Genomic DNA, 14,901 nt, shown 5'->3' on the forward strand with positions numbered 1-14,901 from the left:
CAAAAAAATTTTTAAAAACCTGGTAAGTTTCAATAAAATAGTAATAAAAATAAAAGGAAGAGAAAAAAATATTGGTCCCATGCAGCTCGGAGAAAAAAAAAGAAGACAGGATGGTCAGCAAAAATCAGCCAGAAAAACACACACCAAGCAATTGTGTCCAGACATGTCCCCTCTACTCCACAGTTGAAGAGAAACCACGTCCCATATGAATCAAGCATGCATGCATGCATGCATGATTAGGGTTACCATATTTGGAGACGGAGAAACCCGGATGCATGGCCCTGCCCCTAGTCCTGCCCCCAAAAGCTGCATCTCTTTTTTTCTCCGACCTCTGGCCACATCTGAAGGACCTCCAGCATGAAACGGATGTATGTGACATCATCCGCATATGCTTGTTTAAAGCTCTCCAGACGTGGCTGAAGCTCAGGGCTTTCCAAAACCTAGACAAACTGCCAGGTTTTGGAAAGTCCGTCCGGGAACAGACAGTCCTCTAAAAAGACGACATGTCTAGGTTTTCCCGGATGTCTGGTAACCCTGTGCATGATCAGCTTACCGACAGCTTTCAGATGATGCACATTGGGAGCAGCGTCCATACAGGGGCTCTGTAGATGATGTCACCCTAAATGTGAACTCAACCTTCTAGGGATATACAATTAAATTATGTGATGAAGTAACAATGTCCCACTGGTATCACAGCTCTAATAATAATTAATTGTTAAAATGTAAGTAAAGTGCTCAGACCCATCAACCAAAATTGTTTAGTGATAGCACTAAACTATGGCTACCTTTGGGACCATCATTGCCTTTAGTGTCCCAGTGCCTTCCTGTATTTTTCACACTGATATCACCAAGTGAAATATAACAAAATAAGGTAAATAAAAAGGAAAGATAAGAACAAACTTATCTTAGATGTTGCTGGGAAGACCAGATGAAATCACTTTTGGCAGCCATAGACTGAAGCTTGTAAAAGTGCAAGTGCTCATAAGTGAATGCAGCAAATACCATTAGACTAAAATGGCCCCCCGACTTGAGTTTCACACTCTTCCTCAGGAGGGGTCACTAGTCTTGGCAGTTTCAAACTCTTTCTTGTCCTCCGAGTTTGACACTGCCAAGACTAGTGACCTCTCCTGAGCAATAGGGAGAGTCAGATGACATTAGCGGCACTGGGAATTCCTTGACAAAGCATTTGCAAAATATGTTGGACTCCACATCTCCCAGGTCGTAATTAAAGAAAACTATAAAGCTAAGTTAAAAATTTTATATTACTCAATCCTAAAAATGAATTAAAAATTAATAAATGTTATTATTAAACAATATAAAAAAGAAACCGGTGAGGATCTATCTCCCATTACTCCTAGCTAAACTACCAATGCAGCGGAGGAGGGGATGCAACTGAGGCTTTTAAGAAAAGAAAATGGATTAAGCGATATAAGTCACTTTCACTCATAGCACTTTTTGGACTCTAAATGTGAAAACATAGGGTTCCTTTTACGAAGCCGCGTTAGCGGTTTAACGCGCATAATAGCGCACGCTAATTTGCCGGCCGCACTAGCCGCTACCACCTCCTCTTGAGCAGGCGGTAGTTTTTTGGCTAGTGCAGGGGTTAGCGCGCGCTAAAAAGTTGCGTATGATAAAGCCGCTAACGCACCTTCATAAAAGGAGCCCTTAACGTCCTGCTTGTCCTCAGAGAAACAATTTTTTATTGGCTTTTTAATAATCTATGGAAACTAAGACATTATAGTAAAATATGGAACAAACTAGAATTAGAACTGACCATTATTTTTCATTTTTTATCCAGGTAAGTGATGTAGACATACCAGTGATTTGGAGAGGGCCCAAATAATAATAACAATAATAATTTATTCTTATATATCGCCAAACTATCAGTTCAAGGCGGTTCACAACAAGAAGAGGATGGACAAACAGTTTATTATATTCATGAGCATCAAATGTTTCTCAGAAAATACAGATTGCAATTAAGTCACATATTTATCAAACAGGTAAGTTTTAAGAATTTTTTGAAATAGATAAGACTGATCTTGGGGAATAAGAGCATTCCAACATTAATTCATTGCACTAGCCTGAAATGCAAAAGTTTTTCCCAAGAATCTCTTGCTGCGACATGCTACACCAAAGAACAATGATCAATTACTTACCCTCTTTGGGCCACTGAAAATCTTTCTAGTATTTTCTTTGGATTTTTCTCCTTGTTTATTCACTGATTTCTTAAGAGCTTCAGGCAAATTACAAGAATCCTCTGAAAAATCCAGAAAGTCTGCAAGAGTACAAATGAAAACATTTTTCTACAAATACTGGAGTACTTCAACGTTTTCAAACTCATGTATAAACTGAACTACACAATTAAAATCTTTCTGCTATGAAATTTCATGAGTTTTTTAAATAACTACTTACTAATGAAAGTCTATAAGTTTCTTCTCTTTCTTACTTTTAAATAGTAAATTGTGAAGTATATAATCATTATCAAACTTTTTGTGATTTTTGCAGCAGTTTTATTTTAACACTATTCCCCGCCCTTTACAAAACTATAGCATGGTTTTTAGCACCGACCGTGGCGGTAACAGCTCCGACGTTCATATGCTCAAGAGCTAAATATTTATTTCCAAGGAAAATGCTGAAAGCAATGAAAAGATTACCTTTCCTAGACTTCCTAGTCCCATCCCAAAACAAAGTACAGGATTACCTTGCACTTAAAGACCTAGACTTTCAGATTAGTTTTATCTTAAATTTCCTCACATTTGTAATCCTCACACTCTGGTTCATCTTATGTCTTTTCTTTGTACCATGATCTCTTTATATTCCTGCTGTGATATCCACACACAAAGGGTAGATCCCAATGTACTGCAGCTCAATATAAAAGCAGATCAAAGAAACAGAGGGTAGAATCTATATAAGAAAAGCTTCACTTCTCATTTGTCACTTCAATCTCCTATCCTAGGAAGGTAGCTGAAGCTCAAACATGCAATTTACAGGCCTTAGGATTTAAGAGTATTTGGGGCTCTAGAAAGATCACAAGACAGAAAATAACCAGAAGTAATAAATAGTGAAAGGCAAGTTAGTCCCATAGTCTCTGTTCCACACTTAAGGGGTTCTTTTACCAAGCTGCAATAAAAAGTGGCACACTACAGTCATTTTCCATCTGGATAAATTGGTCAAATTTCCAAGTTTTTCTATTAATGGCCACTGCTAATTTTTCCATTTGCACACAAGTCCCTACCACCACTTACTTTGTAGGAATTAAGTGTTTATACGCTAACCAAGTAATAATTGGTTAGCATACAGCAATGTAACTGCACTAACCAATTAGCACAGAACATGCTTACTCTCTGCCCCAGAGCTAAAGGTAAGATTAGGTTCTTACCTCAATAATCTTCTTTCCAGTAGAAGGGTACAGTAGTCGTCCCTGAAACTGCAAGTTTCTTGCAGAAGGATGTCATCTGCATCTTTCAGTTCCACCTCCTTGTGTCACTGGGCAGTGCCCTAGCTCCTCAGTTCGTACCAAAGCAAGGGATAATCCCTAAAAGAGGAGAAATAAGGAGGGCACGGGGACTCCGCGACAAGATAAGTCTGCTGCTCTGCAATAAAACAATCAACCAATGGCCACATACAATAAACAAGGTGAAAATAAAGAAGCCACCTGAGTGCAAACAGCACTAATATTCACTCAGCTCTTAAGATTCTCCCAAAGCTTTGCTATAGAGCTAACGTATCATACTTTGCATTTGCTTAACAGAAAAACCTTAAGCATCTTCATACTGTCTTGGCCGTTTATAGACAAGACGCTGGGAACACTGGAAAATATGTCCGAGACAGAAGGCAGACAATTTGAAATCTGACAGAGTGAGCCATCAGAACTACCGTACCCTTCTACTAGAATGAAGATTATTGCGATAAGAACCTCATCTTCCCTTCCAGTACAAAGGGTACAGTAGCCTTGACCATTGGGACGTACCAAAGCAGTTCCCCAAGTCTAGGGCAGGACAGATGAGCCTACTGCTAGCACCAAAGACCTGAAAGCGGCGCCCATCCACTCTATAAAACCATGCAAAACTATGTAAAGTGGACCATGTAGCTGCCCTAGATATCTCCTCGGGCAGAACTGCCTGGGACTCTGCCTACGAAGAAGCCATGCTACTGGCTGAAAGTGCTATCAAATAGATCGCCGGCTGCTCACCACAGCCAATATACACAGAAGAAATAGCACTGCAAATCTGTCTGGGGGAAAAAAAAAGTAGCAGCCATAGAAGCAGGCTTTCCCAGTCTGCTAGGACTGGCAAGTACAAAAAAAAAAATGATGAGCAACAAAACACATTTGGCACCTTGAGGTAACTGAGAAGCACTCTCCCCACATCCAGTAATGCCAAAACTGTCATTTTTTTCCACATCTGTGGAATTCCATACAGGTTGTTGGACTTTTGAATGGCATGGAATGCCAAAGGCAACATGCGCAAGACACGCCAATCTCCGTCAATCTGAGGAAAGATCTTCTATATGACAAAGCCTTAAGTTCCTCAATCCTTCTGGCCAAGGCGACAGTTACCAGAAAAAACAGTCTTAACGGCAAGATCCATCAATGACGCCTCCTGTAAGGGATCACACAGGACATTACTGAGGGCCCATAACATGCGTTAAGATTCCATATGGAAAATGGTTACCGCACGGGAGGATGCAAATACAACACACCCTTCAGATGACATTGAATGGAAAGGAGGAGAGGGGAGGAAAGAGAAAGATGGGGCAGACACTGAATAGAAGGGGGAGAAAGAAAAATGAAGCAGATGCTGGGCTGAAAGGGGGGAAAGATGGGCAGATGCTGGATAGAAGGGGGAGAAAGAAGGGTGGATGATGGATGGGATGACAGAGGGGGCAGAAAGGAGGAAGAGAGGAGACAGATCAGATGCTGGGCAGAAGCAGGAGACAGGGGCAGATGCTGGATGGAAAGAGGGGGAGGGGCAGATGCTGGATGGAAAGGAGAAAGAGAGAGAGGGCATATGCTGGATGGAAATGGAGGAGAGGGAAGATGCTGGAGAGAAAAGGACCTCAGGTCAGCATCAGAATGGCCGTGCAAGCCTACATGGGTCCAAATGGTGCCACACACTGCTAGACCCTCCCCCCCCAGTCCATTGTGCTTTCTAGAAGCCAGTATTGTGGTGCAGCCAGGTCCCTGCTAGGTTTTCTCCCCCTAGAATGGGACAGACTCTGTGCTTTTGCCGGCAGAGTGGTGAGCCAGCACGATGGCGCAAACAAGCCCCTCCTCCCAAGTGTCCTCCACCCAGAATAGGACCGAATCTGGGTTCCCAGTGGCTGAGCAGTGAGCCGGTGCTGTGATGAAGACCAGCCTACCGAGGCATCCCCCTACTGCATTCCCGTCCTTTGTATGAGGGAGGTCTGGTGCCCCAAAGAAAGAAGACCTGCAGCCATAGAGCAAACAAGCAGCACTTACACAGCCGAGAGCCTTGCTTGCTGATCCCGCCCCGCCGTGCCGCCGGACCAATCAGCAAGCAAGGCTTTCAGCTGTGTACATGCTGAGCTCACTGCTCAGTATGGCTGGCTCCACCGCGACGCTGGACTTGTCTCAGCTGCATTCCTGCATTACCAGAATTTAGGTAGGCCTGTTTTCATCCCGTGGGAGTCCCATAGGCCAGGGGGAGTCCCTGTGGGAGTCCCGTGGGCCAGGGGGGCATCCCCTGGGAGTCCCGTGGGCCATCCCTGCAGGATCCCCGTGGGACCCCCGCAATCCCCGTTCCCGTGCAGACCTCTACTGCAGAGTCAGGACAGCGGACACTGAAGCCCTAATGGGCTGCATCTTCTGTTCCACACACCAATGTGGAAAAAGAATACTCAGCATGAGAATAAGCTGCAACTATCGTTGGCTTCTTAGATTGCAGGAACTTAGCAATAACCACCTCTGAATATCATTTCTGTGCTAGGGCTGCACGCTCAAGAGCCATGTTGTAAGCCCAAATCATTCTAGACTCTCTAGGGCAATTGGCCCCGTCAAGAGGAACCCTGGAAGAAGTGGCAGTCTGAGAACTTTGTCCTGTTGTAGTCAGAATAAATGCAAGTACCATGGGCAATGCGGCCCATCTATTGCCACAAGAGTCACAAACCCATGGTGGGACACTATTCTACACATGACCCGGCCTATCACTGGCCATGGGGAAAACACGTACAACAGCTCCCTTGTTGGTCAAGGTTGTACTAAGGCATCCATGCCGGTTCTTGATGCTTGGAGACACTATCAGTCTGATTGGCTGCCCAATTAAACAACAACTGGTCCTCCAGTTTCAACGGTGCACTCTTGGTTATGTCTGCTGACTTATGTTGTCTCTTTTGTATTGTCCAAGAAAACCCTTGCTGCTTAGTCCTTCCAGGACTTTCCAAAAGGTTGCAGTGCAAGTCGAATGGCTCTCAGTTCCAAACTGATACCATTTGCTCTGAAAGGGAAACCATCAGTCCTTAACTGAGTATACCTCGCAACGACCTCCTGGCTATATAAGCTGGCATCTGTCCTCGGTATTCTGCCAAGATGAGATACGAAGAAGGAAGCCCTCTGACAGCATCTCTAGCCAGTGCCACCAGTGTAACTGTAAAGCGCTTCCGCCATCCAGGTCATCTGCCAGTGAAGCAATCCTTTTGTGGAGACCAATGGATGGAGTGCATCCAGAAGAGGGCATAGATGAACATCTGCCCAAGGTACCAGGTCTATGAATGCTACCATCAATCCCAGGAACTGCAGGTAGTGCCAAGCTGTAGGATCTGGCATTGCCAGCACCTCCCAAATCTGGCAACTTAGATACAGGCTGCGATTCTTCAGAAGAAAAACTCGGCCTGCTGCTGTGCTGAAAGGATTCCCCAAGTACTCCAGGGATTGGGCCTGTTAAAGGAGACTCTGCCAGAAATTGAGAATCCATACTAGGTCCTGCAAGAGCTGAACAACCTATGTCACTGCTCTGCTTTGGCCGTTGTCCGATAAGCCAATCATCCAAGAATGTAGGGACCTGGTTATCTGCTACAATGATTGTACCTCTGTAAAGGCACAAAGAGGTGCTGCGACCTGAAAGTGAGCACTGTAAACCAGAAATGTTCTTTCAGCACATGGAACCTGAGGAACTCTCTGTGCTCCGGAAGGAGGGGAATATGCTAACAAGTCTCCATTAAATCCAGTGAGGCTAGAGATTCCCTCAGTGCCACCGAGGTGATGACCAAATGCACAGCCTCTATCTAGAAACTGGGAATCTTCAGATCTACACTAACAGGCTTCAGTTCTAGGAATAGTCTCCAGACGTCACCATCCACCGCAGGAATCTGACATAATCGAGTATGTCATGCACATGCCATGAATGAGGCTGCTGCTGCCTTAATCCCCAAAGCCAAAGCCTCAAATTATCATTAGAAGACAGCATCCCCCCCTGTGATCCAGAACATCCATTAAAATCATACCACCTTCACTAACCTGAGCTACCAAGGAATCCACTTCAGGCTGAACAAATAGCTGCTGAAATTCAAAAGCAACTAGAGGTTTAGTATTGTCCTAGCAACCTGTAAGGAGCCCTCCAGGGTATCCCAGTGCTCTGTGATTATCATATAAATGTCCAGATGCAAGGAAAAAATGTAGTCCAAGTGTTAAAGCTATTCGTAACTGAGAACAGATATAGTTGAGGTCTGCGGGAATGCTAGATTCAATTCCTGCAGTGTTTCAGTAACAATCTCAGAGATGTTGACTTAAAAAGGCAGCGTACCATTGGATCCTCTCCCTGAACATCGGTGCGCTCTCAGGAGGAGCAGGAGGACCCCGACAAGCTAATTAAGTTGTCCACATAAAAGGCTCACAAATCAGGGGTAAATCTCTGAATAGGAAGGCCAGAAGAACCCTTCAGAGACTCATCTCGTCTCCTCTTGCGCTCTGCAGCATTCATGAAACTGCGTTTCGCCAAATTACACTCCAAGGTCTAAGAGATTACTTCTACCAAAAAAAAAATGAAACCCCTGTAGTTCCCCAGCCTTAGAAGTATCAGACGGGGCTATGCCCATGGCTCCCGTGTCGTCGTTCCCCCCCCCCCCCCCTTTGCCCTGTGGCACATGGACATTCCTAAACCATCCATCACAAAGATGGCATGATATAGGGGTAGAATGGCCTGAGGAATCCATTCCAATCAATTTTAAGCAAAATTGAGGAGTTATGAGGCAGAGACTTTTAAAATAAAATTGGGAAAACCAAGATGGTTGTTGCAGCAGCATTCTGGCACAAAAAACAGCCCTGGGAGCAACAACAAACCCCAGAAGTCAGCTAGTCCCAGAAATCAGCAAAACAGCCATTTCCCCATAGGCTAACATCAGCCTATTATCACATTGCTGTGTTGGTACTTGCCTGCTTCAGCTTTCCCTTCAGATGGAATCTGGAAAAGACCACTGCCTCAGACCAGGATTTTAAGATCCCAAAAATTGCAATCTTTGGGGTGCCAGATGGACCAAAGCCGGACTGATACCTCAGCCCCCACATATCCAGAAATGCAGCCAACACCTGCTAAAGCCCTTTCTAGACCACCATGGAGTCAAGCAGCCTGCACTCAAGCATCTGATAAATCAGAGTCGAACCAGCTCCTAGGGTTACGGACCCCGAGCTCTACAAATGTAAATGCAGGCTGAATATTTAGGGTCCCTGAAAGGGTTGCCATATTAGCCGCAGACTGCTAATCAAAGTGTCCGAGTCTTCTCCCAGGCAGAATTGCCCCAAAGTTAGTGGTGACCTCTAAGCTCCAAAAGCCTCATGAATCAGATAAAAACCTGAAAATAAAAATATTCAGAACAGAACAGACACATTCTAAACTCGCTTGCAGAAGGAAAAAATTAAGAGCTAGGGCCACTGCCCCTTGACACAAGGAAGCAGATCTGAAAGATGTAGATGACATCATTCTGCAAGAAACTTTTAGTTTCAGGGAAGTAACCCATTAGTCATGACTACAGTAACCCTTTGCACTGGAAAAATATAATCTACATTTTAGCACAGGCTAATGCTAAAATTACCGTGAGACATCCAAGTGTGCCCTGCGGTAAGGAATTTAAAGATGAAGTAAGCATGTGTAATTGACTTCTTAAGTTATTCAGTTACAGAAAATTCTGAATTTGGCAGCTAGAATGGTGTTCAAACAGTCCAAAACAGATGCAGACCCCCACCTGCCTCACTTGTTATATTGATTTCCTATCCAAGCACATAGAAAGTTCAAAATCTTACCCTCTTTTATGACAGAGTAGGGAGGTACAGGAGGGTTGAAAGGGGAGTGTAGCTGCATATTTGGGTGACCAATTAAAATGCTAAGCTCCTGATAGGGGATTTAAGTGGTCAAGTGATCAAGGCTTTCAATGTAAATATTCCAGTTCTTAGGGAACTGTGACATCTGTAATGACAAAACAGAGGTGGGAGGAGGGGGCAGACTAAGCTATATGGTGTTTAGAAACGAGGTAAAAGCTTGACCGTTTCAAAGGGTACAATTGACAGGTGAACTTTCTAGTCGGCAAGTGATATGGATATTTAACAAACTACGACTGCTGGTGCTGAAGATTGTTATTCATATTTATGGTGAAATTTCATACCCGTTTGTTCCTTTTCCTTGACGCTTGATAAGACCAGTCTGCACCAATGGGTTGAGCCCTACTACCAACAGATGGTGGAAAAAACTTGAAGACCTCCATTGATACCAGTATAACGGCAGGTACAGCCTGGAACTCTCCAGTCTGCCAATGTGAAAGCAGCAGAATGTGGAAACTAGAGCTTACCCCATGAGACCACTTGGTGAATTACTGCATCAACAATCCCCAATAATAACAATTACAGTATTTACACTATAAGGCAGTAAAGAAAGCACGGAAGGCTAATACATCTCCCCAGTGCAGAGGTCTTCCAGATTCTGGAGTGTTCTAGTAGGACTCAAGGAAAATAAATTAACAGGTATAAACAAATGTCAACGACATATTAGGTTCCTACCTCAATAATCTGGCTTCTGTTAGTATACACAGGAATTGCCAAAAAGCACAGTTACTTACCGTAACAGGTTATCCAGGGACAGCAGGCAGCTATTCTCACATGTGGGTGACGTCATCCACAGAGCTCGGATGCGGACAGCCTCACAAGCAGACTTGCTTAAAGAAACTCAGAAGTTTTGAGTCTGCCGCACTGCGCATGTGTGAGTGCCTACCCGCCCAGCACAGGGCGCATCTCCTCAGTTCAGCTAGCTAGCACAGAAGCCAACCAGGGGAGGTGGGTGGGTTGTAAGAATAACTGCCTGCTGTCCCTGGATAACACCTTTTACGGTATCCCAGGTCCAGCAGGAAGACTATTCTCACATGTGGGTGACCTCCAAGCTAACCAGAATGGGATGGTGGGAGTGTTGGCAATTCAGGAGAATAAATTTTGTAACACTGCCTGGCCAAAATGGACATCCTGTCTGGAGAAATCATCCAGACAATAATGAGAGGTGAAAGTATGAACCAAGGACCAGGTTGCAGATTAGCAAATTTCCTCAATAGGAGTGATCTGAGGAAAGCTACTAAAGCTGCCATGGTTCTGACTTTATGGGCTATGACTCGACTCTGTAGATGCAGTCCAGCATGAGCATAGCAGAAAGAGATACAAGCAGCCATCCAGTTGGAGATGGTTCGCTTATAAATCGGATGTCCCAACTTGTTCGGATCGAAGGAGACAAAAAGTTGAGGAGCAGATCTGTGTGGTTTGGTGCGTTCTAAGTAGAAGGCCAAATCACGCTTACAGTTCAGGGTATGAAGAGCTGATTCTCCAGGTTCAGAATGAGGCCTTAGAAAAAACACTGAAAGTACAATGGATTGATTGAGATGAAATTCTGAAACCACTTTAGGTAAGAATTTAGGATGAGTACGGAGGACCACCTTGTCATGATGGAAAACTGTGAAAGGTAGATCAGCAATTAAAGCTTGCAGCTCACTGACTCTTTGAGCAGATGTGAGGACAATGACAAAAAATACTTTCCAAGTGAGATATTTAAGATGAGCCGACGCCATTGGTTCAAAAGGAGGCTTCATCAATTCAGCAAGAACAATACTGAGATCCCAAATCACTGGAGGACGTTTGACATTGAAAAGTCCTCTCATAATCTGGAAACCACAGGATGAGCAGAAAGGGGTTTCCCTTCAATAGGCTAATGGAAAGCAGCAATTGTACTAAGATGGACTCGAATGGATGTAGACTTGAGGCCAGAGAAAGTTGGGAGTTCTCAAAACCCTTGCAATGTACAGTTCTATATCTCGATTCCAACTTGCCTGGAACAGCATGGATAGCATAAGGAGTTTTGTTTGAAAGTTTGAGGAAGAAGCCTGTTAAGAGGGCATTTGAGAGATTCCGCAGGAGACCAAGGCATACTCATTTCCTCTAAATACTCCTTAGAGTCCAATTTAAGATCCAGGTCCTCAGCCATTTGACAGAGGAAGGATGAAAAGGACAATTGATCTGCAAGAGGATGGCCTCGAGAGGGACTCGATGACCTCAAGGGGCCTCAAGTGGAAAACGAAGGAGAATCCTCCCTAGATTATTGATAACCCAGCGAATAAGCAGACTGGGATGAGGCACTGGGAGAAAAGGAGCCCTCAGGTTCTGCTATTGGTGCCTTATGTGAGGATACAGGGCTGGAAGCTGTAGATTGAAGTCCCATAGACTCTGTGGTCTGAATCTCGTTTGTCATTTCTCCGTCAATTTCTTCGGACTGTCCAGGGGGTCGATAGTAGATCTTGAAGCATTCTCAAAGCCTCGGCTCCTTGTATGGTTTGTGAGGATTCCAGACCAGACACTTGCAAAGACTGGACTCCTTGCATAGAGTGTGTAGATTCAGCTCAAGGCACAGGCAATGACTTGACCTCTTATGAGACTGCTGAATGCCCAGGCTGGATTGCAGGAAGCAGAGTCACTATATTTGGTCAGTAACTGAACAAATTCCCACTCTAAAATGGTCTGGATGGTAGCCTGCAAGTGTGTATCTGAGTCTGAAACTGGACTACTTGCTGAGGCTAAAGGCTCCGAGGACGAAGAGGAAGAATTCTTCGACTTGGAGGACAACCGCTGAAACTGTCTGCTGAGGTATCTGACCTGAGGGAAGCTCAGGAGGAGATTTGGCAGATTTACTCGAAGTCGAGGACGTAGTCATGAATATAGAACGACACCCTATAACAGGCCTGACTGATTCGGATGTCGAGGGTGTAGCAGGGGTTTCCATACCAAAAATCTTCTCTATTTGAACTAGAGAGCTGCACGGGAACGGGAACGATGGGGATCCCACGGGTTCACCCTTCGGGTCACGGGGATCCTGTGGGGACGCCCCTAGGGTCACGGGGATCCCGTGGGGACGCCCCCTAGGGTCACGAGGATCCCTTGGGAACGCCCCCTAGGGTCACAGGGATCCCTTGGGGACGCCCCCTAGGGTCACAGGGATCCCTTGGGGACGCCCCTAGAGTTGCGGGATTCCTGCGGGGTTGGATGCACTCGAGCCGTGAGGCTCGCCTTCTGTTCCCTACCTGCCCTGCCGCAGCACACAGCCGACCGGAACTCTTCCACGATGTCAGCGCTGACGTCAGAGGGAGGGCTTAAGCAAAGCCCTCCCTCCCTCCCTCCGACATCAGCACTGACATCGGGAAGACTTCCGGTTGGCTGTGTGCTGCGGCAGGGCAGGTAGGATAAATTCAAGGCAATGGTGTACCAAGTGGGGGACGGTCCACCCTGGGGCAGCCTTAGGGGGGGGTGCAGAGCCGGCCAGATCCTCTTACCTTCGTGGCGCTTTCCCCCGACCGACCGACAACAGGCCCGGTCCGACAAAACTCCCTGCCCTGTAGTCGCGAATCTAAATTACCTTCTTACAGCAGCTGGATTCAGGGCAGGGAGGTTTGTCGGACCTAGCCTGTTCTGTTGTCAGGTGGGCGGAGAAGCGCCACGAAGGTAAGGGGCAGGGAGGGAGAAAGGGAGGAAAGGTGGAGTAGAGAGGAAAAGACGCTTAAAGGAAATGGGTAAAACTGAGGGGGGAGAAGGACGCTGAAAGCACATGGGTAAGACAAAAGGGGGAGAAGGACACTGACGGGACATGGGGAAGACAGAGGGAGGAGAAGGACGCTGACAGGACATGGGGAAGACAGAGGGAGGAGAAGGACGCTGACAGGACATGGGGAAGACATAGGGAGAAGGACGCTGACGGGACATTGGGAAGTCAGAGTGGGGAGAAGGACGCTGAAGGGAAATGGGGAAGAGAGAGAGGGGAGAAGACGCTGAAGGGAAATGGGGAAGAGAGAGTGGGGAGAAGACGCTGAAAGGAAATGGGGAAGAAAGAGAGGGGAGAAGACGCTTAAGGGAAATGGAAAGAGAGAGTGGGGTGAAGACGATGGCAGGGAAGAAGACAGAGATGCCAGACTATGGGGGGAGCGTAGGGAAGAAGATGGGTGCCAGACCAATTTGGAAGGGGGGAGAAAGGGAGAGGCACAGTAACAGAGCAAATGGAAGACGCAGAGAGAAGAGAGATAGTGAATGGAAGGAATTTAATGAGAACATGAGGAAAGCAGAAAACCAGGCAACAATGGTAGGAAAAAAATTCTATTTCTTTTTTTTTTTTTTTTTTTGCTTCAGGATAAAGTAGTATATTAGTTGTGTTGATAAAAATTTACAAACATTAGAGGCTCTAGTAGAAACCCGTTTACAAAGTTTGTATCCTTACCAATTAATATTTCCAAATTAATAAAGTCTCTTTGCTTATTTGTAAATGGGTTTCTACCAGAGCTTTAATTCAGTAGCATAATTAAATGAAATAACTATTTCTGAAGTTTATAGGGACAGGCGGGGACGGAGGGTATTCCTTGCGGGGATGGGTGGGGACGGGTGGGATTCCTCACGAGGACGGGTGGGACTTTGACGGGGACGGGTGGGATTTCTGTCCCCGCGCAACTCTCTAACTTGAACTCGATGTTTGAGGCTCAAGGTTGAAAGGTAGCAGAGCGATCGCACGACTCCGGGCAATGGTCAGGCCCCAGACACTGAAGGCATCAGTGCTGTGGGTCAGTGAGGGAGATTGCACGCTGGCACTGGCTACACTTCTTGAAGCCCATGACCGGCCGGGACATAGAAGGAAAGATAGCTGCCTCAAAGTCAAATGACTGAAAGAAAAGCACAGCGACACTGTAATAAGTAAAATAAAATACGAGTCACAGTGAGAGAAGGCACAAAGCGAACTAAGTTCAGCGCAGAGCATCAAAAATGGACTTCTCGGCTCCACGGAAAACTGAGAACTGCGGAGACGCGCCCTGTGCCGGGTGGGAAGGCACTCGCGCATGCGGCAGACACGAAACTTCTGAGTTTCTTCAAGCAAGTCTGCTTTCGAGGCTTTCCGCATCTGGACTCCGTGCATGACATCACCTACATGTGAGAATAGGCTGCCTGCTTGTCCTGGGATAATCTCCTTTCCCTCAATATTACAAAAACTAAGTGTATGCTTTTCTCACAGACAGGAAATGAAACTTTGCATTCCCAATATGTATCTCTTCAATTTGTATCAATCAAAATTCTAGGAGTGATCCTCGATAACACATTATCCTTTAATTCTCAAATTAGTTAAGTGGTACAAAAATGCTTCTTTAAATTAAAGATAAGATCTCTCTCATCACTACTCAACTCTAATTTGATTAACATTCTTATTCGTTCTTAGTAATATCAATCCTTGATTACTCTAACTCCCTTTACCAGGGCATTACTCAAGAGATTAGGAGACTTCAACTCATTGAAAATACTGCTATAAAAATCATCGATTATGTCACCCCCCTCCTTAAAAAAAGCTCACCGGTTACCTATTTCCCATAGGATTACTTTCAAAACTCTTCTTGCTT

General features: G+C 45.4%; 1 protein-coding gene across 4 annotated transcripts in view; it reads right to left on the reverse strand.

Moving 5' to 3' along the window:
* WAPL (WAPL cohesin release factor) overlaps nt 1-14,901 on the reverse strand; it is a 315,421-nt gene that overhangs the window by 243,840 nt on the left and 56,680 nt on the right. For all 4 annotated transcript variants that reach the window (XM_033941573.1, XM_033941575.1, XM_033941572.1 and 1 more), the window contains one exon: nt 2,157-2,275. In XM_033941573.1, coding sequence (XP_033797464.1) covers nt 2,157-2,275 — 119 coding nt within the window. The remainder of the gene's footprint in view (nt 1-2,156; nt 2,276-14,901) is intronic.

Source organism: Geotrypetes seraphini, chromosome 4, assembly GCF_902459505.1.
Source record: "Geotrypetes seraphini chromosome 4, aGeoSer1.1, whole genome shotgun sequence".
NCBI classification, from domain to species: Eukaryota; Metazoa; Chordata; class Amphibia; order Gymnophiona; family Dermophiidae; genus Geotrypetes; species Geotrypetes seraphini.